This window comes from Verruconis gallopava (genome assembly GCF_000836295.1).
Source record: "Verruconis gallopava strain CBS 43764 unplaced genomic scaffold supercont1.4, whole genome shotgun sequence".
In the NCBI taxonomy this organism is placed as follows: Eukaryota; Fungi; Ascomycota; class Dothideomycetes; order Venturiales; family Sympoventuriaceae; genus Verruconis; species Verruconis gallopava.
Genome location: NW_015622140.1, coordinates 3,900 through 29,256, shown reverse-complemented (window position 1 = coordinate 29,256; position 25,357 = coordinate 3,900). Strand labels below are relative to the sequence as shown.

The window sequence follows — 25,357 nt, the reverse complement described above, 5'->3', positions numbered from 1 at the left end:
AGTTCCAATCCGCGCGTCCTTGGGGCACTCTACAAGTCAGGTATTCCAGATACCTGAATAAGACGAAGAAGCACCGACCTCGCGCCATGGCGGTGCTCAATGCCGCAGCAGCTAGTGAGTTTATCTTCTGGTCTTGAGTTCAGACTTTCAAATCTATCCAGGCTCTTGCTATTGAAGTCTCTCTGGCTAACGCTTCCTCTTAAGATACCAGCACCACCGCCGGCATCACAACGGCAGCGGTGTCAGCGGCGGCAACATCGGCGGCACCACCAACACCACCAACACCACCAACACCACCAACACCACCAACACCACCAACACCACCAACACCACCAACACCACCAACACCATTATCATCACCATCACCATCACCATCACCATCATCGCTGCCACCACCACCGCCACCATCTTCAAAGGCAGCGAAGGTTCCTTCCCGCCGGGGCCAGGTTCGTCGCGGACGCAGCGCTGGCGCTGTTCAAGCACAAGCCTCAGCCTCAGCCTCAGCCTCAGCCTCAGCGGTGGAGCCAGTCTCGTCTCGCGCCAGTCGCAGGAAAAGCACTGCACCTCCCGTTGGTGAGTTTCAGCGCCCTTCTTAACCAGACGGAGAAGAACTATAGCTAAGGATGACTTTTCAGCCGAACCAACACCAACAACGGCAGCGCCACCAGCCGCCCTTGCTACCTGTGAGTTGCCATGATCTTCGTCACGCTCAATCTTGGCTAAATCATTCAAGCAGCCGCTGCCGAAGCCGCCGTCGAGCCGGCGTGGGTTGACCCTTTCACGGGCGAAGACTCACTGTCGAGGTTCCCGACTCATCGCGACCTCAGGAAGAACATGCCTCCTGAGGCCACCCCCGCCGCGAGGAGTCGGGCCAACGCCAAGTACTGGCGAGAGTTCGACGAGGATTTGGCATGGATGGTAGCTCGGGCTATCCAAGAAGAAGAGCAGCCCGGATCCGGCGCGGCGAGGCGGGCGCGTACGGGTCATGGGCAAGGAGGCTCGTCGGGCCAGCCGAGGAGGAGTGCGAGGAAGAGGAAGGCCCCGGGCTCTTAAGGCGCTTGTGGTAGAGCCGACAGGCAGGACGGCATAGAGGCTCTGCCATGGAGAGGGTGACATGATTTGCTATGATGGCTGGAAGCGCCCCAACGAGCCGGAGGTTCGGCTGACTGGTCAGCCGATTGATTGAATGACTGCCCAGTTCAATGGATGGGAACATACATGTATGTAATAAAGCTGCTTAGACATCACCTGGTGGGCCATCGTGGCTGAATGCTTTTACGTCACTATTAGTGGTTCGGGCTCAGGCAGACAGGTTGTATATGGTTGCAAGATGAGTTGTCTGATTCGCCACGATCTAAATGCGTGATACGTCTTAGACGTACTCACAAAAGGACATACTTACACAGTTAATGCTACATATGGTACACGAAATGTTTTTTTTTCCGGAGCTTTATATTCTTTCGCTGATCCAAATCGCCGTGCGGCAACCTCCCCGGATGACATTGGTCAATAACTCGTACGGTTTGGCTTGCTTGGCGTCGTTTTCAACCGCGTGGTCGAGGTGCTCCAGCTCCTCGTCTCGTATCCTCCGCAACGTTTGGAGTAGTTCTCTCATCTCATCACTGACAGGCTCTCCCCTCGCCTCCAGATCCTTCTCCCACTTGAGCAGTTCTCGCACTTGATTGTTGTAGTGCTCTCCGATTTCGGTTTCTACAGCCTCGGTGCACGCCATGGCAGCCTCACGGCCCATGACTGCAGTCGACCAGCCCAAGGCAGTGGCAGCAAGCTTCCAGACAGGGTACATGATGGTCGGGCGAATCCTGTGTTTGGCTAGCAGCTCGTTGAAGGTCTTGAGGTGGCCAGCTTCCTGATCGTACATGTGCTGCATCAGGTCCTTCAGATGCGGATAGGCCTTCAAGATTGGAGGTTTCTGAGCGGCATAGATCAAGACCGCGGCCAATTCGCCCGCGTGATTCACTCTCAGCTGTCATATGTCAGCTTTTTGAACTCCCGGGGCATGTGGCATTGTCTGGATCATACCGCGCTCTCCAGAAATTTCCGCTGCTCAGCGCTAAGAGATCTACGTAGTGGTGGCGATCTCGAGGCATCTACATGATCAAAACCGCTTGCGGATCCTGATTCGACTGTCACTGCTGATGCTGCAGCATAGCGTTTATTGCACGACGTAATGTGCCGCTTGCTTGCCCGGGATGGGAATGATAAAGATGGGCGTGAACGACCACGTAGAGCTTTGCCAGCGCAGGAGCGGACCGGAACGGCGAGATACATGACTGCACAACGGACTGAAGTCGACTCGGCCTGTCTACTGAGAACAGGAGGACATGGCACAGGAACGGAGGAGACGATGAAGTTATGATGGATCACGAGATGGTGACGACATGGCGACTGGTTCTGATTTTTGGCTCGTTCTGGTAGTTCTGCCGGTAGAGATGCTATGTCCAGTGCAAGTGGACCACATGTGCACCGTGATTGGCTGCGCAAGCGAGCGGGCCCACGTGCGGCGGAAAGCGGAGCGTGAGTGCCTAGACTAACGCAACATGCCTTACTTTTAAGGCTCAAAGGAGACTTCCTGTCTCTCCCAATCTACAGATTCCCTATTCACCTTGGTCGCCTCTGCTCTTCTGCTGCTCTTCAACAAGTCTCATCGCGGTTCCTCCGCTCTCCCGCTTCGTCTTCCCACGCGCTGTTCATCTTCGCCCATAGGAAGCCGTCGCTTACCTCCTCCCTTAGCACCGCTTTCCCTCAAGGCTCTCATCCCATTTCTGTGCGTCATCATCTCTCCCCTTCTCGATCCCAACAGCTGGCTGTGTCGGACATTACCTCTGGAGACATCGAATTATTCTGTACCCCGCATTCACTTATCGTTTTTTGACTATCTGCTTCGGGAGCGGCCTATTCACCAAACAAATTCTCCTCTTGATTTGACTGGATCTTATTCAAACTAGTGCGTCAACAAGGAGTGGATTTACACTGGTTGACATGGACGACTTTCTTGACGATGATGCGTTGCTGGCCATGGTTGGCGATGAGTCGGAGGGGAAGGATGAGGCAGCCGATTCTACCAGCGGCGACCGCGAGAGATCAAGCTCGCCTGCCGCCGCTCGCTCTCCGACGCCCGAACAATCATCCCCTCGCGAGTCAACCGAAACCTCCAAAACACAACCTCGACGTGGCGTCGCTACTAAAATGCCTTCTAAAGGTACTGCACGCCGTCGCAAAACCGAAGAGTCCGACCGTGAAGACGAAGCGTAGGTTTGCTCTGTGCTACACAATCACCTCGCGTTATTGCTGATTTGCATTCTCGCAGCTCCTCCTTGCCTGGCTCTCCAGTATCACTGGGATCTGACGCTATGGATGAGTCCGACTCGGATGCATCGCCAGCCGAATACTTAGACGCTACAACTAACGATGTTCCATATCCTCTGGAGGGCAAGTATAAGAACGCTGCGGACAAGGCGTATGTTCTCAGCTTGACCGAGGTCGAGCGCGAACAGGTGTTAGCGGAGCGTGAAGAAGAAGCTGCAGCTAAGCGGCGAGAGATGCAACTGAAAAACCTTCTCGACTCGAAGGAAGCTGAGAAGTCGCGTAAACGCAAGGCAGCTGCTGAGATGGACGACGAGCGTCGTCCCTCGCGCGCAAAGACTTCCCGTGAGAAGGTCCTCGATGCGTACAAGACACAACGAGAGCAAGCAAAAGAGGGTGGTCGACGACGTCAACTCGGTCGGAGCACACGCCGCTCTCGGTCTCGCTCGGTGGCTTCTTCTCGCGATGCCAGCGGTTCGCCTGACATCGAATATCCTGTGGGTGCACCCCAAAAAGAGACGGACCAACCTGCCGAGTTGGCCGATATCGAGCGCATTCGTGTCGGCCGCACGAGACTTGCGAAAGTTTGCTTCTTCCCCAAGTTCGAAGAGACCATGATCGGCTGCTTCGTACGTGTGTGCATTGGCCAAGACGCAAATCGACAGCCTGAATATCGCATGACTGTCATTAAGAGCATCGTGACTGGCACTCCTTACCTGGTCGATGCCTCGCCGGCCGTCCAACCCTTCTACACAGACCAGTACGTTTTGCTTGCACATGGAAAAGCTCAGAAGCAGTGGTCGTTCATGCATTGTTCCGACTCCAAGTTCACAGAAAAAGAGTTCAACCGTTGGAAGCAACAGCTGACCGTAACCGACGGCTTGCCTTTGACCATGAAATCGGAGACAGACAAGATCTGCGCTAAGATTAATGCGCTACTAGACCACCACCTGACGTCAGAAGAGATCAACGAGAAGATCGCCAAACGTGAAAAATACAAGCATCTGTTTGCTACCTCAGCTGCTTCCGCACCTGTCAAGCGTACACAGAGCGATGACGCAGCTGAGAAGCTTCGTCTTCGTAACGAGAAGATCCGCAAGCAGAATACTGCGGATGTCAGAAAGGCGTTAGTCGCGGAACAAGCTAAACGTCGCGCCCGTATGAAGGCACAGATGGCACAAAGTCGACCAGCTGCTTCGAACACAGCAACTCCACCAGCTGCTGATACGTCCAACTCGCTAGCCGTCCCTAGTAACGATTTTGACGACCTCTTCTCAGGGGGAAGCGACGTTAGCCGCGCTGCATCTCCTGCTGTGGGCTCTCCCGCTCCTGCTGTTCAGAACTCGACCACGTCAGTGTCGCAAAGTGGTACAAATACCCCACACAAGCATAAACCTGGTCGCTTCACAAAGATGACAATGGATGACGATATCATCAGCAGTATGGATTTGGCTATTGATATTGAGATCTGATCGTGGCCTCGTTCGATCTTATCAATGGGGTTTCCAGAGAGATTCTTCATAAAACCAATACTAAATTTACGACAAAATACTCACGCGCTCAGAGTTGAGAAAGCCAATCTTGCGTCCAGCAACTTGATGCTCAGCTTCAAAAGAGGGAGGCTTTCAAATTATTACGGCGAAATAACATGGGCTACATCTTAGATCTTTAGTTGCTACGATCACAAAAGTGGCACTTTGCTTCAGGGACTCTGCATTGTTTCCTTCCAGATCATCGAGTATCCAAGAAGATAAATGGGACAGCATTGAAGTCAAGGCAAGGGCGCATTGAATTGGACTGCTACGGCAGTTGGAAAGACTAATGTCTAGATACCAGAATGGAAGGTTCTCTGCATTGCGTTCTGGCTTTCAACTTCGACATCTTTTTATTGCTTTTATGCATCTGCCCTGCCATGTCCATTTATCTCATCAACACTATTGATTCGCTCAACAACAGGCTTCTCAATTTGTTCGTTGTGATATGTCTCCGCAACGGTTGTGGCACGAAGCTGACCGCCCTTGCGACCGATCTGCCACCATGGAAGTTGGAAGATGGCATCCACAGCTTCGAGACTGCGGCCACTCAGCTCTGGTACGAACCACCACACCCACACGAGTCCAAGGAACGTAACGGCACTAAAGAAAAACCTAAAGAGAGATTGAAGCGTTAGCTTTGCATTATCGACGAGTATCAAAATCGCAAGGACTGCGCTTACATCGTTCCATAATATGTCATGTCAATGAACATAGAAGGCACGGCCTTGGAGTTGCCATACTGATTGGCAAAGTGAACTGTCATAGCGATGCTACCGCCTATTGCTCGTAGCCTCAGGGGGTATATTTCGCTATTGATGAGATATTGCACGCTGTTCCAGCCCTAGAGACTCTTAACAACCTTTTCCAGGGTGCTTCCTAAGCACGATCGGGATAACAAGGACTTACCATAGCCCAGCCAAATCCACTAAGATATATGAAGACAATTGCACCGGTTGCGGCTTTTTTTTGACTCGGACTCTGGACAATGTTTTTGTCACCAACAGTCTGGTCAATTACAAGAAACAAGGCCATATAGAGCATGGACACGAACTGCAACGAGATACCAATATACAATGATCTTTTGCGTCCGATGAAGTCGATAAGGAACGTGGCACAGATGATAGCCGAAACAAATTTCACCACGCCGAAGATTGCTGTCGCGAAAAGCTTCTCATTTTGCCCGGTAGTGCCGACCATTTCGAAGTATCTGGGTGCGTAGATGGTGATGCTATTGGCGCCGGACCATTGCGCAAGTATTTGAGACATGAAAGACAACATGATTCGATAACGATTCGCGGGAATGAACAAAAGCTCCTTTACCATTCCCAATTTTGATGCTCCCATGGTAGCCTCGCGTTCCCGATCCAATTCGTCGTTGATGTCAATGATCTCGGACTGTACATAGGGGTGCTCAACGGGGAGCTGGCGCAACTTGCTCAAGTTCCTGGCTGCTTGTTCATGCCTGCCCACTTTAATGAGCCAGCGCGGAGATTCGATTGCAAAAAAGGACAAGAAAAGGATGATACCTGCGAACATGATGTGCAAGCTGTTTGGTACGAGCCATTGCGCCTGGTCATGGTTTGATATATGGATAGAACTTCCCCAGCTTGCAAAGTACGACAGCATGATTCCAAGGTAAACGCTACCTGCGAACACGCACACGCAAAGGCCACGGATCGCACGAGGCGCTGTTTCAGCGAGATAAGTCGGTGCAACAATCGTCGTCTGGCCAATGCCAACCCCAGCGATGAATCTCCCAGAGTAAACCATGCCCATGTTGCCTGATGGAGCTGAACCCAGGAATATCGTGATGCCCAACACCCAAACTGCACACAGCTGGACCGTCGCTAGTTTCCGGCCGAGCTTATCAGCAAGATAGAAGCCGATGAGCGCACCGAGGATCGAACCCAGCTGGACCATTGACGTGATGTTTCCAATGGTATTGGCAAGTTCATGTTTGCTCAGCGATGGGTCATCAAGGCCAAAACGGTGACGGAAAGAAACCTGCTCGACCGATGTGCCGATTAAGCCTTCATCTAAACCTCGAGCCGCGCCCATAAGCCCGAATCTGATGTTTGTGAGACTTCATTGATCCCATCACATAGTGACAGATGTACTAACACAAAAACCCCATACCAAAGTCGCCAGTTGGAGACCTCTTTCGGAGTGTCCTTGAGCTTTTTGCTGAACACCATGATATCGTTGGATCCTCTCTTTCTGTGCTCAGCTGCATTACGTCTGGGTTACCTCGCACTTATATATTCCCCAGTCACAATGCAGCAAGGCGATCCGTAGCTTTGTGAAGGACATCCCAGGCTGGTGGCAACCATCCTGCAGGCGTAAAATGACTAGTAGTTGATGAAGCAACGGTAAACGTACCGTATGGTCTGACAGCATGCGCCCGAATTCGGATGGGGATTGATATTCACAAGCAGGGGGGACCACAAGCGCCGCTCTGTCCCCTGTATCTTGAACATCTTCTTCAGACCTTAAATCTGAAGGAAAAACCCCTGCTCAAGCACTAATAAGAATTCCGAAGCATTCTCCGCCCAGCTTCTCCGCTCTCCACATAATGCCAAGAACTTGGCACGCGTTGAACGTTCGACAACGGCTTACCCAAATTGACTGCGATGTGCACCAACAGCGACTTATCGAGGCATTTGCTCCGCACTCTTGGTTGGCTGGTGCATTCTATGAGCCGTTTTGTACCATGAGATGTGACTATTCATACGCTAATCCCTAGTACTTTGATCCTTCATGGGCATGCTCTATGTAACCTTAGCCCACATCTGCTGCCATTTTTTAATGTGTCATCTATTCTGCCCAGCCTTCAGAGACTCTCGCCGAGCAGAAAGCCAAGGTTTTTAACCGCCAAGGGGACATTCACACTCTTTGGACACCACAATGGATATAGGAAGATATCGGAAGGGACACTTGAGTTCGGTCGATTTGTTACCGACGTTCTTCGGAACGAGGTAGGCTACGCCATTCACAACGCACCTTAAGAGTCCATTCTTGTCCGCATTCTTGCGCACAGCAACGGGGATTAAGCCGCAATGTAAATCCAGACGTGCTACGATGTGAACATCGATAAGGCCTCCATAAAGTTTTGATCACGGCTTGGATTTACGCACATTTGAATTCCGTTCGTAGGCCACATTTGACTAGACAATTGAATTTCTCATGATATTATGACACTAGTTAAAGGATCTCTAACCCCTATTAGCTGGAACAAATGTAGTCAGTCCTTCACGTCGCTAGAGACATATGAGCGATAGTCCAAATTTCATCTCGAAGCTCTGATGAATGACAGCGCGTCAAATCTTTGGTTCGGTCTTGCACTTTCCTTTGTTTTGAATGTAACGTTCATTGAGCCTACAGTGTGCTGAATGTTGAAATTTTGAGACCGTCAACCCATCAGCCGTCGGTCGGGTCAACAACGGCGGCAATACGACTCGCATGCGATGGTGCAGAGGGGAGATTGTGCCCTGCCATTAAAAGTGGCACATTGTCCAGAGGCAAGGAAGACTTGGAAGTTGCATCTCTGAACTCCCAGTGGAAGATCAAGGGCGATAAAAGTGGTAGCACAATCTACTCCGTCTACTCTGCGCCGTTTCTGGCGCATCCGAAACGTGCTGCGCAGCCTTGTATCCGACGGGCTTGATGTGAGCAGGGGGGGTCTTATCCCAGATTCAGAACCGTGGGCAGCTCACTAACCCATGTCCTTTGCATAAGAACAACCCTGTTGGCAAACCGTGTAAACTTGGATCTCAAGAGTTAAAAGTTCGGCCAGTGACCTCCACTGTGTTAGACGGCACGGCGTGTCGGCAGTTAAGGTTCTCGCAAAGTAGCTCCGAGATCAGAATCTCCGTACCAGGTACGCAAGAAATATAAAAAGTCACCAGCTTTGAGCGCATAGATTGCCGTTTCGTCGATCGGAACGGGGAAAATAACTGATCTGCCTTTACACACCTTGCTAGGAAATGGATCGAAACGAGAACAGGGCAACGTGGGACTGTATCAACATCTACGACTACATGTCTCTTGATGATGAGACATAGAGCGACCACGTTCTCAATTGTTTGTTCACGCCATTAAATCGAATGAGTCTCTAAGCGGTCGTGACGAGGACCAGAGTATGAAGCAGGACAATTTCAAGTCTTCATAGAGCAGGCTTCTCTCCTCCCCCGCATTCATCCACTCGTTTTGAAGTCCAAACATCTTGAAGTTCAGATAGTCAGATCTGCTTCGGTAGGAAAGCGACATTGACCAAGGGTCCAATTGCTTAGTACAACGTCACGCTTTGGCATGTTTTTAAATAAGGAAAAAATATTTCATCGAACTCAGGTTTCATTTTTCGGTATCAGGACCCAAATCCCAATCGTGACATATGCAAAACTTATCATGCGAATGCAAAAGGGGGTAACCAAAATCCACGCATTGCGCGCTGCTCTATTCTGAGCCCAAAATATAAAGTCCAAAGAACCTAAGAAAAAAAAAAAAAAAAGAAAACACGCCATGCCATGCAGCAAAATCTCATAAAGCCTCATTTTTTTAAATCATTCTCAGAGCAGAAAGCGCATACATTGCCAGAAGAAATATGTGACTGCGAACTGTCGACGCAAAGAAAGCCGTATAAGATGCTGTTCCTGCAAACATGTTTGGAGACGTAAAAGATGCTTCGAGTGGAAATTCAAGTGGAAGGAAAGAAGATTATGTCAAGGATCACGTCCAACTTCTTCCATTCGGCTGCGAAGTTGAATTGGTTTGAGCTGTGGGACGATAGGCCATTTGACCGTACGAAGAGGGAGGAGGGGGTTGTTGCGGCGGGCTGCTATTATGTTCTGATGAAGATTGACTGTACGGTAAATGATAGACATTAGACTGCATTGGTGGGCCCGTGGCCTGAAGCTGCCCATGTACTTGTGTAGGAGCGGACGGTACATATCCCTCTTGTTGACCATACGGGCTCATCTGACCGTAAACTGGTTCAGGGGACTGATACGAATATCGCTGTGGATTCCACTGAGGGTTGGCAAGGGGATTGACGCCGGTTACCGCGGCCAATTGATTTTGTCCAGATGCACGAGTGCCAACCGGCTTGCGTTGGACACTGAATTTGTGCTCGAGGACAGCTGCGCCCGATTTTGTGCTTCCGCTGGTTGCAACCTTTTGGAGACTTGAATTGCTCGAATTAGAACTCGTCTTGTACAAGTTGTAAGCTTGCTCAACAGGATTGTTGGCAAGTGTAGGGGACGGAGATTTGGTGTAGGGGGGTGTTGCTGAGAGAGCTGCCATGGCCGCAGTTGCTGCCAAGTTGTTGTTTGCCGTAGTCGTGGTAGTTGCCCTACTAGTAGTAGTAGTGGTGGTGGTAGTGGTGGTGGCAGTAGAAAGGTTACTCACTACGCTCGGCGCAAGTTCTGACACAGTCGGGGGAGGTAGAACTTGACCGGCGCGGTCCAAAATTGGGGACTCCTGCTCAACATACGGCGATGCGGGAATTGTAGCAAGTTGCGGGACATTGGGCCCATTCCTCCTGTAGTTTGCTGCGCCTCTCGAATCTGGACTGGTTCCTCTAGAGCTGCTCTGCATGCTGTAAGGCGCTTGTCCATGCACAGAAGCGGCCCCGTTTGGATCATATGGAGGAGGAGCTGATTGAGGCACCTGCGCATTGCTTCCCGTCGCTTCGGCCATCTGCGCTCGAGTTTCTGCATCAAGATCGGAAACTCCGCGGCGAATCTCAGGGGCTTGATTTGGACGATTTCGGGGTCGCTCGCTCGGGGCGTGAGTAAAGTTTGGCGGGTCGACTGGTGCTGGAGGAGGAGAGCGCGTAGCCATTGCTTTGACTTCTACAGGAATGTCCTGGTCAGGCGATGGGGTCCCACTGCTGACATTGGCAAGCTGTGCGACACTTTCCGAAGACGTAAAGGTAGAATGTGGTGGAGGTGCAGGCGGTTCGTCATCCTGCTCATGAATGGCTGACGTAGATTGATTGAGTCGCACAGAGCCGTCTCGCTGATACGGGTTAAGACCATTTGCTTCAGATGCTGCCCTACGGTGACCGCTGTCCTCGCGTTGGATCGTACCTGCCATCGCAGACTCGGCGCGACGAGGTGGGTTGTGCCCAGCAGGTGGGTTTCTTCCCGAATCCTCAAAGCGCAAAGTGTTGCTGCGAACACCAGGCATGCTAGTCCTGCTTTGCACTTTGCGACGCGGTTCATCTGCCATGGCCAGCATACGTTTTGATGTGAGCTCCTTAAGCTTAAGGCGCCATTGCCGCTCAGTCCACGTTGAGCTTCCCTCCGTGTTGATCTGTGCCGCCACATCAAGGATGTCCAGGTAACCATACCGCCGATCTCTGGGCATTGCGAACATGAGGCCTCGCTGATCCAGTACGTCCGCTATCAGCCTATGAGGCCGGCCATAAAGCGCAAAGGTGTCCCACACGGGAAACAAGAAACGAAGCATCATCTCGAAGCCAGAGATGGCTGGGTGGACCTCGGGCATGACGAAGACAAATCCTTCAGTCACAGACTCAGGCATCGAGTGCACCGTAATCTTACCCTCGATTTTGACGAGCGTCGACTGATCAATCAGTGGCTTTGACTGCGGATAAATTGCGTAGGCAGAGTACGCATTTGTGATCGTGGCGATCGGCCGCGTTCTCTTGGTAACCTTTCTTGTCTCGTAGAACTTGATGTCGCCCTTTAGCACAGGCGGTTTCGCATACTTGTTCTTCTTGGCCATCTTTTGAGCCTTCTCCCACTCCTTCTCGTCGGGGGGGGTGATCACGAACCAACACCGCCTCCAAGGTGTTCCGGCCCCAAACCTGACTCTTGCCCAGTCCTCGTATTTAAAGCGATTACGCTCCAGGATTTGACGAATGTTGTTCAACGTCTTGCCCTTTCCCGCCACAAGCGAGCCAGTGTAAGCTTCCTGCAGCGTGGCGTATTCGTACATGGCCAAGCGAATTCCCGAAGTCCATTGGGTCAGCGAGTTGTACGAGTTGAAGTGTAACAAGTAACGATTGCTGGCCGCGGTCGATATGCTTAGCACGTTCTGAAGTTGTGACCCGTCGCCTTCGTTCATAGGCAAGGAGTGTATCTGTGGTTATGATCAGCATCGACAGCACGCAATTCTGGCTCTGCATGGGCAGAACATACCATCTTAATCGACGCGTCGGCCAGGTTGATGAAGGTTGGAACAACCTCGCCGTCTTCGCCTGCGGCGTCTAGCTCAGCGGCGTCCCAGAGGGAAAGAACTGTTCCGACAAGTTGCTGCTATGATCAGTACGAGGCGGGCGCACACACGGTACTCGTCGAGAGACATACCGCAAAGCATTCCTGCCACTTTCTGTCCTTGCTTGGCCTGCCTTTGGTGTCCAGGTCATGCAGTTTCAAAAAGTAGCCCTCTTGATACAGCTTATTGGAATGACTGTTCAGGAAGGTAAAGATGGGCTGCAGCTCGGGCGGCGTGTCGTTTGCGACTTCCATGAGCGGAGGCTGATAGGTGTGCACCATGGACGAGGGACGCGACGAGCTGCGGCTGCCGGACGTGTTTGCTTGTGTTCCAGGAGGATTGGGTGACTCGGTGTTTACCGGAGCAGCGTCGGCTGTGGTGGTCGTCGACGGGGGCGCAGACAAGTCGCCAGGCGGCGAGCGGCTCTCCTTGACCAGCACTCCTCTTGATTTTGGAGAGAAGGACGAGCGGTGCTCCGCAGGCGGAGATCCGGACTCGCGAGGGTAGTGCGACCACTTCTCAAAGAAACTGGATACTGTTGGACATGGAGGAAATTGTCAGTCAGATGCTGCCCGGCTCGGGGTGTTGCTGGGCGGCTAGCTGCGTGTTGGAGTGCTGGGCGAAGGGTGTTGGAGTATGGCTCTCGGTTCTACACAGAGACAGCGCAGATGGTGCATCCAGCAGAGACGGCCTGGCACAGCGGGTTGACTCAGGAGCATACCACATGTGACGCGTCGGTGCAGACTGCGAATGTAGAGCGATGGCGGTCGAAGTGGGAGCAAGGGAACGGTAACCCGGATGAAGATTGTATGTACACTTACCCCGGTTTCGAGCCATGGCGACGCTGAGGCTCGCTGGCACAGCGATTCGTCGTGACGGGGGAAAACGCGAAGAGGGCTTCGCTTAGACCATAAACGGCTACGTAGTTTGTCGACAACAAAGAGACTGTCGGCTGGTGGCGGCTCTGACAGCGCAGCGGAGCAGGCGAATTAGGGTTAGGCGAGGAGACCGGGAATGTAATAGGAATTCCAGCAAGCGACGGTGAAGCAAGAGCGAAAGGAGGAAGGGAAAGACAACGAGGAGATTGAGGGGGGGGAGCAGCAGAGAAGCGGAAGAATGCGAAGGTTTGAGGCGTTAAGATTGGTAGTCGTTGGGTAGGAAGTGCGCGGAAGAGGGAACCTTGTCGTCGACACTTTTCTCGTGTCCAGCTCCCACGGTGACTTAACTCATCGTCGTCAGTCTACCAAGGTTAGCGAGCGGCCGTTGGCTCGTCCTGTCCAGTGCACTCATGGCAGACGGCGTATACATGACGGTGCTTGTGCATGCGTCCAGAAGCACGGCGCGCTCCACAAGCCAGCACTCCCACGCAAAGACGTACACATGGACACACAGGCGAAGTAGCACACGAACGTCGGCGCTGTCTCGAACGCTTTTCGCACGGCGCCCACTTGCCCGCTCGCTCGACACGCGCACACACGCCACACACGCATGCACTCGCGCACGCACACGCAACCACCGTCGGCCACCTCGCTTGCCCGCCGGGTTGCCCAGCGCGGCCGAGTCCAGCATGGCGTTAGCGCAGCGGTGGAGGACGCGGACTTTGCGTAGCACCGCACAGCGCGGCGCAGCGCAGCACCGAGCTCACCAGCGGCGATGATGACCGACGACGCCCCAAGTGTCGGGCAGAGCGTGCCCTCCGGCACAGCTCTGCCTTTTTTCACGATCATCGTCATCGTCATCGTCACCATCACCATCGCTCCGTCATCATGATCCCCGTCATCGACATCGTCATTGCCCTCGTCGTTTTCGTGCTTTCCGTGCGCCCGTTGATTTTTATTCTTAGCAACGCCAGGCGCAAACACGGCCAGCCTTGGTCGTGGCTCCGCGCCGTTGTCTTTCGCTTCCCAACAGCCTCGCAAGCCCACGACCCGTGTCTGCTCTGCCTGCGTGCGTATGCGCCCACATATGTGTCGATCGCGCCTTGTGTGCATGTTCACAACTTCGGGGAAGCCACATAACGTCACCACCCGCCCGCGGAACCGAAGCACAACTTCCCGCTCGCCCACACCCAGCATGCCTTCGAGCTTCTCGCTGCTGATTCTCTACCTTTGCTGCTGGCGCTATTGTTTTGTTCAATCCGGAGACGTGCGTGTCTCGCGCGCCATGACTTTGACGCCGCTCTCCCCCGGCTCGGCGGCGGGTGCCCAATGGCCGATGTATGTCAGCACACTCGCAACCGGCTTCAGCAAGTCGTGCCTGTTTCTGCGCTTTCCCAAGGCAACGCCAAGCTGACGAGGACTCGCCGTCTTGCCCTGGCACACGGATGACGCTTGCCCGTGACTCCATGCCTTCGCCTCACGGTCGAAGACACGTCCCAGTAACAGCACACACAGTTCTCTCTGTACAGGCCAAATGCAACCCAGTGCCGAGACCAGTGCAGGCTGGTGGTGATCTTAGTCGGCGTCCGACAAGCAGCATGGCTCCGTGCCACAAATACGTGTAGTAGTATTTCCTCGCGTGAGCGTACGAGCTCCCCGCCAGCAGGCTCTTCGACGGTCCGATCAGGGCTCAATCTGCGCCCAATCCTGTAGTCTTGTCCGCCCCCTTTTGAACCGGCTGAGACTAAGTTTTCCGCACCGGCTTCCAAAAAAAGACAGCCCTTATGTAGACGGATCTGCGTGACGGACACACATGCTCCCGTCATTTGGTAACTGAAGTCAGGACGGCCAACATTTCGCGACGCGTTCCTGCGTACACAAATCCCTGCTAGCCCGGTCTGTCAAAAGAGTCGGATCACGACACAGGCGCCGCATGCCCGTAATCTGCCCAACTGCGCCTGCTTGCACGCTATGACGGCGTCCTCCTTCGCGCTTATATTGGAACACCTGTTGAACAGTGAAGATGGAAGGCGTCGGCGCCGCAGCGCCCGCTTACACCGATAAGCTCGGCATGTACGCATACAGCATCCACTTTCTCGCACACCCGCACGCACAATCTCTGCCTGTACCAGCGCGTTGCAGCCGTGCACATACAAAAAGCTGAAGCCGAAGAACATTGTGACGATTGATGTGTCGCAACGGAGAAAGGTTCATAGCACCGCAGTGGCCGTTACCGCATCTCTTCACTGACAGCAAGCTGCCAATCGACCCACAAAGGATTCAAGAGAAGGGTTGGAGGTCTGTGCGCAAGCTCTCCCTCTCTCGGTTCTCCACCCTCGAACACGAGCGGATGTACACAAAAGTTAGCCGAAAGCGCTCGTCTACGATCAAACACCCAGCGACGCGATCGCGTTTTCCAAACAGTGCTCCGTCGTGAGCCTTGTGGCCTTGTGCATTCTTCACGCCTTCCGCTCGTCCTCCGCCTGTCGCGTTCCCAGCCTGTCCTAACCCGTGCACGTGCGCTATCCGCAATCAATCTCCACCGCACTGGGGATCCGGCCATGCTCGAAGCACTGAAAAAGACGGTTCCCTCAGCCCTCAAGCGCAAGGCTGATGGCTTAAACTCAACCCCAAGCTCCTCCAAGAAGAGTAAGTCGCTGCACTCCCCTCGGCCCAGCAGCGAACCCGTCTCCGACATTCCGAGCTTCGAGGCCAACGTTGTGCCATATAACTACAAGCCCAAGCCTGACGAGGTCCTAAAGAGCTTCGATGATATCGCCGCCGGTCAAAGCTTGGTCTACCAGGCTGAGGGCTTCTTCAAGGCGGCATCCCGCGTGTGCATCAAGAATGGACATGACTGGGATGCTCTTACAAGATACAAGAAAGCCGTGTGTGAGTTTTGATGTACTCCCATTAGCCTCATGAAATGCGACTGAACCACAGTGCAGACATGGGAACGAAATTCTGCGTCGGCGACGATGTCCTGATCATGCAGGATGAGACGGCCGACGACAACTCCGCACTTGCCCCCGAATTGAAGGGGCGTTGGGTCGGCAGGATCATTGAGATTCGCGCAATAAATCAGGAAAATGTCTTCATTCTGATCAATTGGTACAATCGTCCAGAAGATTTGCCAAAGGGCAGACAGCCACACCACGGCATGAACGAGATCCTTGCTACAAACGACGTTGACATCATCTCACCGAGTATGCCTCCGGCACGACACGCCCCGAACAGTCTACATCTGGTGCTGATGCTATGACAGCCGCCCTTGTTGGCAAGATCGATGTCGACTACTGGATAGAGTCCGACGACACAGCCCCGCGTGACCATACCATATTCTGGCGCCAATGCGTAGCCATGGAAGACCGAAGCAAACCGAGATTCTCTGTACGTTCCTTTCTTCACACGAGTCAACATCCTGAGAATGAGCAAGTACTGATGGTATAATGTGCAGAAACTGAATGCGGTCTGTGTCTGCAAGCAGCCTGCCAACGTTGACAAGATGCTGCTCGAATGCGGCTCGTGCGCACTCTGGATGCACGATGAATGCTTCATCAAAGCGCTGGCTAAAAGGCACGGTGTAGCGGACAAAAGTTGGAAGAGACTGATTGTCGCCGGTGAGGACGGGACGATTCCCGACATTCTGCCAAACAAATTCAAACTGTCGCCACCCAAAGGCAAGCCATGGACGGTCGAGATCCAGAACGAGGAGGGTATGTTTGTGTCGAATGACAAGGCCGACTGCCTGTGGGAGGAGAAAATCTTGTGCTTGAGCTGCAGCAACTGGCTGAGGTAGCGCCGCCGCTACAGTCCTCCTCGCTGGCCTCCATTAATCACCCTCATTCAGCAACCACGCTGTCAAGTTGATGTGCCGTCGGGCGGCATTCCCGATGGTCGCGTTCATTACGTGGGTTGTCGGGCACCTGGAAAAGGCATTGCCACCTTGGATCGCAGCGTACATTAGGTATTCTCATACAGATATTTTGCCTCTCATGGCTTAGCGACACATTCTGCTGCGCAAGCGGTGAAGAAAATATTAGTTTACCTTTACTTCTTCCTAACGGACGCAGAAGCCTTCTTTTTTTTTTTTTTTTTTTTACTTTATTTATGTTTTTTCCTCCTCTGTTGCCCACTCTACCGGCCTCGCTACATAGCCAAAAGAATGCTAAATGTCTCACATCAGGATGTCCGTTCACACCGCGTTCGCCTGTGCAGCATATCAAACACTACGTGCTCATTCAGGACTTCTTCATACAAGTACATGGGATGGAAATATTTGTGGGTACAATATGCCTTGACCTGAGTTAGATGAAGCGCATTCCACCGTGCCTTTGATTACGTTTACTTCACCTCTCGTCTGCGGCACTGATGCTGACTGCATCCTCTCGCTTTTTAATATCAACGTCGACATATGATTTGCCCTCACTACGTAATGATAGCGAACTCCTCTATGTGCGGCGACCCAATTTCACGTCATCATCTCTTCGCGCCATCCGACAGAGCAGGTCTCGAAGCAGTCGGCTGGCCACCTTGCTACGGAAAATCATTGCAGGATCCGAGCGATTCGCTCACATGTTCCATGCCAGCGATTTCTGGCTTGATAGCTGAGAAGGCAGCGGCTGGGACAGCGTATCGGAGGATGTAAAGGTAGAGCAGCCATGCGAATCATGGATCATGTATTTCGGTCTTCCTTCCGGCTCCTCGGCTCTCTCATCGCTCCAGGACAGACCCCGTGAGTTGACCAGCGTCTCCGGTCGCCAACAGGACGGGGATTTCGGCTCCCCTCGTCACTTGTCTTGATGCCCTTTCCACTTGTCAAGTCCTTTGTGCCCCAACGCGTGAGTGGGAGTCTCATGCGATCGATCGGTGTGTTTAGACTTATTTTAGCATAGCCAGAGTGACAACAGTTGACCAAAAAATCCCGCTACCTTTTCTCGTTCGTTTTTTCTGCAATCAACTCGGGTCGCGGCAGCAAGCCCGGCTTTGCTCATCGCGTACGCGGCGCTACGAAACCCAGCCTCCCGTTATCACCAGCTTGCTGACAGTCCTGCATAGTGTTTGTGGCCGTCAGCCACGGTGGTAGCCTCTCGCCGCGATGTGCAATGGAGAGGGAGAATTTGGTCGATTTTCTAGGTACGGGAGACACATTGACGACGCGACCTCTCATGGACATGTCAAGAGCAAACAAGCGTCCGTAACGGCAAGCGTGTCACGCACCGGCTGGCGAATCTCAGACACACAGTCAGCGATACTGCTTTGGTTGCCATGGAGCGCAGTGGCGGAATTCATCAAAACGACTTCATCCGAACAAGAGTCTGACCGTCACAGACTGATGAGATACCAATGTCAATCCCGGCCGTGGGTTCCGTTGCTAAAGAGTCCCTAAAGTCTTGGACGGACGACTGGGACCAGATATCCTGCGTGTGAAACTTGATGTCCACCAGCCTCCTGTTTCATCTTGCAGAAACCGTTCCTGCCTTAAGCAACTCCAGATAATTGACATGGCCCTGGTGATGACATCGTTAAATGGATGGGAGGGAAGCCCGGTGTGTTCATCTTCTCCTCACATACTCGGTGGTACGACAACGAGAGCAGCAATGACGAGTGACGAGGCATTCATGTCATTGAATCCACTACATCTGCCGATCTTGGTACATTTTTCTGCCAACTTTTTTTTAATGCAAGATATATTTCATTCTACCACAATGAATGGCTGCTTCATGGATGCTGACAAGCTTGCATAGCAGCTCGAGTCTAGCCCTCAAGCCGTTTCTTTGATAGGGCCTAAAAGAGACAATAGCCCAAAACGTGTTGATATGCTATCAGATCCTTAGTCGTCAAGCTGAACATAATTAGCAGGGAAAAGACCACTCTTGCCGCCGTATTCTCCAAACCACCAATCCTCATCCGGAAATTCCTAAACAAAGATTAGCGACATCATTTTTATGGTTCCTATCAGGACGAGCATACCACATTGGTAATCTTTGCGCCATCTGGAAAGCTCAGTTCGTTGTCTTCTGCTGCCTCATAGTCGTATTGAGCAGTGGCAGTCCTTCCAGCTCCAGTGTCTGGCTGAGATGGGACTGGAGGTTCTGCGGATTCCACATGTGAAATAGCGTGAGCAGATGTAGTAGTATCCTGTTCTTCAACAAGTTCAACGTAGTTGCTGGGGAATAGTCCCGTTTCGCCCTTTTCATTCTGACCCATCCACCAATCTTCGTCAACCATCTCGATATTCGTGACGTATTGGCCCTCGATAAGCTCGATCTCATTATCTTCTGCTTTTTCGTAATCGTATTGAATCAGAGCGCGGCGACCCGACGTGCCGGATCTTGGTGCCGCAGCAGTTGTATCAGTTCTGGACGTTGATGCCGGTGCGGCTTGAACTGTAACACGTGAGATCTCTTCTTCGAGATCCTGGTGGCCAGTAGCAGAGACAGGATTCGCAGGTGGTTCTGTCCGCATTGTCCGTTGAGGCTCTTCAGTAGATTCAATTTCTGGCTCCTTAGTTCTGCTGACAGGCATTGCCACTCTAATAGGAGAGCTTGGACGAACATAATCTTCCTCAGACTCTGGGCTAGGGCTACTGGGTTGTTGTGGAGGCGGCAGAACAACATGCTGCTCGGCAGGCACAGAAGGAGCCGAGGGACGCAATGCTAAACCTGGGATAGCAACTCCACCTCCCACGTTCGGTCGACTGGACATGTCTACTGGAGGCGGAGCGTCGCCGCTTGCAAAGCGATCTCGAATAGAGCTTACGCTCGCGCTGGCTGGCTCCTCTTCCTCTTCTTGCGGTCCTGTGCGTTGGTCACTTAGGTTGCTAGCTGCGGACTGACCAGTCCGTGTCGTCTGAACAGGCGCCCATTTCTTGCCCGTGTAGCCGCTTTCCCAGCCGGTGCCACTCTTTTGAGCACTGATGGGTGAAGTCGGGGTAGCGCCAGTAGCAGCAGGACTGACAACGCCGGCACCTTTACGAGCTTTCTTCTCTGCCCAGATCTGAGCAGGGGTCTTTCCCCCTTCGTCTGCGAAAGTCCTACTCGCAGAGCCGATAGGAGCAGACTTTGGATTTGTAATTGGCTCAAATCCTCCTGGCGTAGGAGCTTTTGTACCCGTAAAGGCACCGACGCCGCTAAATTTATGTGCGATCTTGGGTTTCGGCATTTCTGTAAGGATTCGTCCGCCTTGTTGGAAAACTGCAGATCGATCCCCGAAACTCAGGGGTTTCTCGTTATGATCAGTTCCAGTAGCAGCAGGCGAAATCTTTGAAGCCAGATCATCAGAACTTGGCTTTTGGGCTTTTGCTCTGATTGCTGCGATGTCGACCTTTCCAACAGGCTCATAGGCTCCTTTCACGACAGTTGGCCTGTCGTCCTGTAAGTTGCCCGATTCTCGTGCTTGGCGTCTAATCTCATTGATGTCAACCTTGCCAATTGGCTGGTAACCTCCCTTCACCACCTCACTACCATTACTTGATGTTGGCTGTGGTGGTGTATAACGAGATGGCTCCTTCTGTGCCTGGAGCTGACTTAAATTGACTTTTGTGGGTTTGTACGCGGATTCAACCTTTTCCAATTGTGTTCGCGTCACTGGAGGTGCATCAGGGCCCCACCCGTCATCATCAACCGGGGCAGAAGGTGCAGGTGCTCGTGATCGCCCAGCGAGTGGATTAATGGCAGTAGCACCACCCCCTACTCGTGTTGGTGTAAACACTGGCTTCGAGGTAACTGGAGGGGGTGGAGCACTGGCTGAGGTGATTGATCCGCCGCCACTGTACTTTGCGCCTGATGCATCCTGAACTTTCTGGATGATGGACTCCGGTGTAAGATCACGATCAGATCTCGCAGTAATCTCGACATGATAACCATGGAGCAACTTGGAGACAACGGCGCGATGGCTGTTGAAATAGCCCTTTGTCCTTTCCGGCACACCTTCTCCGCACCACGAAATCAAAATATTTTTAGGCAGGGTTGTGTTCGGGTCTTTGACCTTGGCAAAGGCAAATTGTATTCTGCCTTCGGAGAACTCTTCTATGAGGTCGACCAGCTCTCCCTCACCCGTGCTCTGAACCTTCAAAACGCTCTCTTTGCCTCCGTCGTGCTGGAAAGCGCTGACCAACGGGGCTGCCACCGAGAGCACGATCCACTGACCGTACGTGGAAGAACTTGCTGCGGGACCGGAAGATGGCGGTGAGTTGACAATTGACTGATAACTCTTGATGATGGAGGGCCCATTTTGGGAGGTATTCAGGGACGCCATGTTCAGAAAATACGCTGGTGCAAGCAACCTGAGATGACGGTAGAGGACGGAGAGCGGAGGAGGTAGGTTGGAAGTAAGGAGTCGAGTATCTGCGGTGGAAGCTTTGTGTTCGGGAAAGCTGCAGAAAAGCGCAGGCAGGGACGGAGAGGGCCTCAAGCGACGGATGAGGGCCTGCAGGCGAACGCGAACGGATTTTCCAACTTCAGGATCGAGGTTTGTTCGAATGCCGTTTTCTTGCCTGCTTTGTGCACCAGCAAAGAGGCTGACCTTGGAGCTGTGGGACACGGCAGGCGGGTGGCAGAGGGTGCTGGTGTGGCTGAGCCATGACGCTGCCCACCCGTCAACCTCGAGCTTCGCCAACGGCCAACGGAGCGGTCGGAGGGCGTGAGCAAAGCATGGTCCCGTTACCACAAGGCCAGGCGGCTGCGTACCTGAGCCGCTTCCGGTGCCAAGCGTCCTTTGCAACTCACGCCGCATCGTCACCCGTCCTCCGTCGCTCGACCTTGCCTTCGTCCTTTCACATGGCCCGCCGATGCAGGCCAGCAGAGAAGAGACGTTGAGACTGAGTGCCGACCCACGGCTCACGTGTCTCCGATGTCTCTTCGCTTGCAAGTTGCGCGAGCCTGATACCCGTGCGAAACTCGCCAATCTCATGTTCCGTAGCTTCACCTGAAGATCGACCCCCTGCAGAGGCACTCGTGAGCTTCTCGGTGACCTTCTAGACGCAAACATGAAACGTCCTTGGCGCCGGTGAAAGGTAGACGCACTTCTGGAATCCAAGAAAGCGCACCGCCATCATCCAGTCACCAATTGTCCGCAGCAAGTAGCCTGTTCTTTTCATTTTTATCCTGTCGGCTTTTTCGGTTCCAGTTCGTTTGAAGCGCCACGCTGCAAGCTTGGATGCGGATTCCCGCGACGGTATCCGCCACAGATCATCAGGCTTCCTCTGATTCATGAGCATGAAACAAGAAACAATCTATAAAAATATTTTCATTGCCATCTCACTGGCCCATTTGCTACAAGGCTTCGCGATCTAGGATTCATCCGGATCGGAGACACATCTACACAAACCATGTCTACCAGTCGTCCAGCCACCAGTCCGTTAGCCAGAAGAAGATGAAGCGCAAGGAGTCTGAACCGCCGTATCTATCGTGTACGAAGTCATGATTTTTCAACGCATATTGCAAACTAAGGGTGCAGCCTTTTTGACAGCTGGATGTTGCAGTGGGACCTTCTCTGAAAGTAGGTGCACGGCACTACTAAAACGCCAGATAAAGATACTTGTAGGCAGACCATGCCCTGCAAAGCTTGTGAACGCTTAATCTCCGATCCCGTATATATCAAGTTTTCTCTTTCCCATACTAGCGCTGATCCACAGTTTTGCGCCTCATTGCGCTCATAATTTACGATGTTAAGGTTTGCCGAACTTCTTCCCCTCATTCAACTATGCAATGCCGTGTATGTTATTCAAGATGCCTATACGCCGTCGAATTTCTTTGACATGTTTGATTTCTTCACCGGACCGGATCCGACACAAGGCTTCGGTAAGTGCAGGTCATGTGTTGAATTTCTTGCAGCCTGATTTTTCTCCAGTCAAATTCGTTGATCAAACAACAGCCCTTTCGGCGGGCATGATTTCGCAAGATAACACTTCTGTGAGATTCGGTGTTGATTTTAAGACCATGAACCCTGAAGGCGGCCGATCTAGCATCCGTTTGGAGTCTAAAAACACATACAATCAAGGCTTGATTATCCTAGATCTTGCTCATATGCCTGGTGGTATATGTGGTACCTGGTGAGTTTTCAATTTCACGCAGCCCGGATATTTTCCTATTTCTTATTTACGTTTGAAAGAGCCATGCTTATTTTTTTTTTAAAAATATTACTTCAGGCCGGCATTCTGGACCATTGGGCCTGAGTGGCCAAGTAACGGTGAGATCGACATTCTAGAAGGTGTAAACTCGCAGGTAGCAGATGCAATGACTCTACACACTGGTCCGGGCTGTAGCATCAATAGCTCTGGCAATGAACGATTTACAGGTTCGGTCAAGACAAGTAATTGCGACGTCCAGGCACCTGGTCAAGGTGCTAACGTGGGTTGTGGTATCGTTACGAATGACACGACCACCTACGGGGATGGCTTCAATGATATTGGTGGTGGAGTATATGCGACGGAGTGGACAGCGGACACGATTAGCATATACCATTTTGCTCGAGCCAACGTACCAGCCGATATAAGCTCTGGTGCTCCTACTCCGTCAAGTTGGGGCGAGCCGCTTGCAGTGTTTAGTGGTTGTAATTTCCAGGAAGCAGTGAAGAACCAAACTATCATCTTTGACACGACATTTTGCGGACAATGGGCTGGGCAGGATTCGGTTTGGAGAGCTGATCCTGTATGCTCTCAAAAGGCTGCCACATGCCAAGAGTTTGTTTCGAACAACCCTACGGATTTTGCAAACGCATATTGGGAAGTCAACTCTCTCAAGATTTACAGGCAGCAAGATACCGGGTATATTGGCCAATCGCCCATTCCAACACCTCAGCCATCTCCGGCTGAAAGTTCGTCGTCCGATATAGCAACACTCGCGCCTACAGAATCAACCGGAATCCCTTTGATTGTCTCTACCATGAACACTTTCTCAACTATGGTACGATCGAGTTCAATAACATCCTATCGATCGCAAAGGTCCAAAAGCACTGCTCTTGTCACTATTGATAAAATGACCACGGTGACAATAGGCGCTAGCAGTCTTGAAACCAAACTCCCTACAACAGCAGCGTCTTCGAGTTACATATGTTCCAGTAAGGAAGGTTGTATATCTCAACAAACCGGGTTTAACTTTGCCCAAGATCTCCCAAGTGACTGTTCTGGGAGTGGGCCCGATGGATGTATTTCCAAACAAACGAGTCATGGTTCCGTTGAAGCTTTGCTTAATACTTGTTCTCGGGATGCACATGAAGGATGCATTGCTCGTACAGCACAACGGAGGGAGAAAGCATTTCCTTCAGAATGTAGGGATTGACTTGCTCGTCGAAATTGATCGACCTGCCGTTCGTCCTTTCGCCTGCAGTCGTCTTGTGCATAAGTCAAGTTGTAGGTAGCAGGGCAGACACTATTGATAGTGGGGGGCAGGGGAAATTTCCGTGATACCCCAAATTTAGTTATTTATGCAGAGACACTTGATCAACATTGAGCGAATTAGCTAGGTCACCTTGGACAAATGAAATTCATTATCAGCCATTCGATAGCATATTTGCCGGGAGTGCTGGGTTGTTTAGAAGCACCATTTTTGGTTTTTGACCTGATTGGACTCGTAGAAAACAAAGGACTTGGGTACTTCTTCAGAACGCCGGCAGTATAGTGAATGGCTATATTTACGTTATTTTCCTTATTACTAGGTCTGCTTTCTGATTCTACCTTTTATAAGAACGAGTCTGCACTGAAAGAGCCAGGTATTCAGGATTTTCCCCCTGACTGATCATATAGGTTTCGCTGCCTGGGATTCAAGTCTGTTGCCCAGCCTAGTCACAGTAGTCCTGATTAAAGCTTCAAGTGTCGCATGTGGGTGCCTAGCTAAGTTAGGCCATCCAAAGGAATCGCTGTTGTGCAGCGTATAAGTGTTAGACTATGCTTAGTGGAGGGCGGAAGCTTAGTAAGATTTATATAGAAGAAAACATATATTTAAGATATATATTTTGTTTTACTTTACAAAACTAAGGTAGGGCTTGTTGCTTATTGATACTGTTACGAGGTAACATGGTGATCACGTGAAGGGAGAGCGATCATGTTGATCATTCATGATCGAGGTGATCAGTCTGCATAAGCGAAAGGTTGTGATTCGCTCAGAAGGATTGAACGAATCAGGAATGCAGTTAGTGATCAGTCTGATCATTCATGATCAGAATGATCGCTGAGAATCAGGCAACAAGGACACTGGAACAAAGGTCTATATAAACATCCTGTCCCTACTGGCATTACACCTCTTTGTGATTCAACTGTCTAGCATAGCTAGTAGTTAGTTTGAATACCTTCTCATACTTCTGAAGCTCATACCGTTCTAAGTCACAAACATAACTATCTTATTATATTCCTTCCTTAATAAGCTCTAGTTATACATTGTT

General features: G+C 51.8%; 8 protein-coding genes across 11 annotated transcripts; 3 read left to right on the top strand and 5 right to left on the bottom strand.

Moving 5' to 3' along the window:
* Positions 1–326: 326 nt before the first annotated feature.
* PV09_01431 lies at positions 327–1,425 on the bottom strand. Of its 2 annotated transcripts, none has more exons than XM_016354318.1 (2): positions 1,403–1,425; positions 327–1,272 (listed from the first exon to the last, which is right to left on the bottom strand). In XM_016354318.1, the coding sequence occupies exon 2, from the start codon at positions 1,114–1,116 to the stop codon at positions 793–795; it is 324 nt and encodes a 107-aa protein (XP_016217330.1). In that variant the 5' UTR covers positions 1,117–1,272; positions 1,403–1,425; the 3' UTR covers positions 327–792. The 2 variants fall into 2 exon arrangements, with proteins under 2 accessions (XP_016217330.1, XP_016217331.1); XM_016354319.1 differs by lacking the exon at positions 1,403–1,425 and having other exon boundaries at positions 327–1,162; positions 1,219–1,344.
* PV09_01430 (uncharacterized protein) lies at positions 1,314–2,429 on the bottom strand. Its single transcript, XM_016354317.1, has 2 exons — positions 2,041–2,429; positions 1,314–1,984 (listed from the first exon to the last, which is right to left on the bottom strand). Exons 1-2 carry the CDS (start codon positions 2,287–2,289, stop codon positions 1,451–1,453), a joined length of 783 nt encoding a protein of 260 aa, XP_016217329.1. The 5' UTR covers positions 2,290–2,429; the 3' UTR covers positions 1,314–1,450.
* Positions 2,430–2,614: 185 nt separating this feature from the next.
* Positions 2,615–7,405, top strand: PV09_01428. 2 transcript variants are annotated; one of them, XM_016354315.1, is made up of 3 exons: positions 2,763–2,785; positions 2,967–3,269; positions 3,329–7,405. In XM_016354315.1, the coding sequence occupies exons 2-3, from the start codon at positions 3,001–3,003 to the stop codon at positions 4,794–4,796; spliced, it is 1,737 nt and encodes a 578-aa protein (XP_016217327.1). In that variant the 5' UTR covers positions 2,763–2,785; positions 2,967–3,000; the 3' UTR covers positions 4,797–7,405. The 2 variants fall into 2 exon arrangements, with proteins under 2 accessions (XP_016217326.1, XP_016217327.1); XM_016354314.1 differs by having other exon boundaries at positions 2,615–3,269.
* Positions 5,219–6,917, bottom strand: PV09_01429 (uncharacterized protein; the record flags this gene model as incomplete). The annotated part of the gene is made up of 3 exons (XM_016354316.1): positions 5,219–5,471; positions 5,540–5,700; positions 5,766–6,917. The coding sequence occupies 3 exons, from the start codon at positions 6,915–6,917 to the stop codon at positions 5,219–5,221; spliced, it is 1,566 nt and encodes a 521-aa protein (XP_016217328.1).
* A 1,784-nt stretch (positions 7,406–9,189) lies between the features above and the next one.
* PV09_01427 lies at positions 9,190–13,447 on the bottom strand. 2 transcript variants are annotated; one of them, XM_016354312.1, is made up of 4 exons: positions 12,920–13,447; positions 12,191–12,633; positions 12,023–12,136; positions 9,190–11,963 (listed from the first exon to the last, which is right to left on the bottom strand). In XM_016354312.1, the coding sequence occupies exons 1-4, from the start codon at positions 12,933–12,935 to the stop codon at positions 9,585–9,587; spliced, it is 2,952 nt and encodes a 983-aa protein (XP_016217324.1). In that variant the 5' UTR covers positions 12,936–13,447; the 3' UTR covers positions 9,190–9,584. The 2 variants fall into 2 exon arrangements, with proteins under 2 accessions (XP_016217324.1, XP_016217325.1); XM_016354313.1 differs by having other exon boundaries at positions 12,191–13,447.
* Positions 13,448–14,973: 1,526 nt separating this feature from the next.
* On the top strand, positions 14,974–17,040 carry PV09_01426 (uncharacterized protein). Its single transcript, XM_016354311.1, has 4 exons — positions 14,974–15,868; positions 15,925–16,182; positions 16,242–16,366; positions 16,434–17,040. Exons 1-4 carry the CDS (start codon positions 15,538–15,540, stop codon positions 16,773–16,775), a joined length of 1,056 nt encoding a protein of 351 aa, XP_016217323.1. The 5' UTR covers positions 14,974–15,537; the 3' UTR covers positions 16,776–17,040.
* Positions 17,041–17,096: 56 nt separating this feature from the next.
* PV09_01425 (uncharacterized protein) lies at positions 17,097–21,545 on the bottom strand. Its single transcript, XM_016354310.1, has 2 exons — positions 18,950–21,545; positions 17,097–18,896 (listed from the first exon to the last, which is right to left on the bottom strand). The coding sequence occupies exons 1-2, from the start codon at positions 21,233–21,235 to the stop codon at positions 18,810–18,812; spliced, it is 2,373 nt and encodes a 790-aa protein (XP_016217322.1). The 5' UTR covers positions 21,236–21,545; the 3' UTR covers positions 17,097–18,809.
* Positions 21,546–22,643: 1,098 nt separating this feature from the next.
* On the top strand, positions 22,644–23,951 carry PV09_01424 (uncharacterized protein; the record flags this gene model as incomplete). Its single annotated transcript, XM_016354309.1, has 4 exons — positions 22,644–22,779; positions 22,829–23,030; positions 23,127–23,883; positions 23,922–23,951. The coding sequence occupies 4 exons, from the start codon at positions 22,644–22,646 to the stop codon at positions 23,949–23,951; spliced, it is 1,125 nt and encodes a 374-aa protein (XP_016217321.1).
* Positions 23,952–25,357: the final 1,406 nt, after the last annotated feature.

Bases quoted from the DNA above. Each gene is read 5' to 3' on its own strand.
- PV09_01431 (XM_016354318.1), bottom strand. From the start codon at position 1,116: ATGTCACCCTCTCCATGGCAGAGCCTCTATGCCGTCCTGCCTGTCGGC.
- PV09_01430 (XM_016354317.1), bottom strand. From the start codon at position 2,289: ATGTATCTCGCCGTTCCGGTCCGCTCCTGCGCTGGCAAAGCTCTACGT. The intron at 1,985-2,040 runs GTATGATCCAGA...GACATATGACAG, and splicing joins GGAAATTTCTGGAGAGCGCG to CTGAGAGTGAATCACGCGGG.
- PV09_01428 (XM_016354314.1), top strand. From the start codon at position 3,001: ATGGACGACTTTCTTGACGATGATGCGTTGCTGGCCATGGTTGGCGAT. The intron at 3,270-3,328 runs GTAGGTTTGCTC...GCATTCTCGCAG, and splicing joins TCCGACCGTGAAGACGAAGC to CTCCTCCTTGCCTGGCTCTC.
- PV09_01427 (XM_016354312.1), bottom strand. The intron at 12,137-12,190 runs GTATGTCTCTCG...TGATCATAGCAG, and splicing joins AGTGGCAGGAATGCTTTGCG to CAACTTGTCGGAACAGTTCT. The intron at 11,964-12,022 runs GTATGTTCTGCC...TCATAACCACAG, and splicing joins CCGACGCGTCGATTAAGATG to ATACACTCCTTGCCTATGAA.
- PV09_01426 (XM_016354311.1), top strand. From the start codon at position 15,538: ATGCTCGAAGCACTGAAAAAGACGGTTCCCTCAGCCCTCAAGCGCAAG. The intron at 15,869-15,924 runs GTGAGTTTTGAT...ACCACAGTGCAG, and splicing joins AAGATACAAGAAAGCCGTGT to ACATGGGAACGAAATTCTGC. The intron at 16,183-16,241 runs GTATGCCTCCGG...ATGCTATGACAG, and splicing joins CGTTGACATCATCTCACCGA to CCGCCCTTGTTGGCAAGATC.
- PV09_01425 (XM_016354310.1), bottom strand. From the start codon at position 21,235: ATGGCGTCCCTGAATACCTCCCAAAATGGGCCCTCCATCATCAAGAGT. The intron at 18,897-18,949 runs GTATGCTCGTCC...ATCTTTGTTTAG, and splicing joins GCGCAAAGATTACCAATGTG to GAATTTCCGGATGAGGATTG.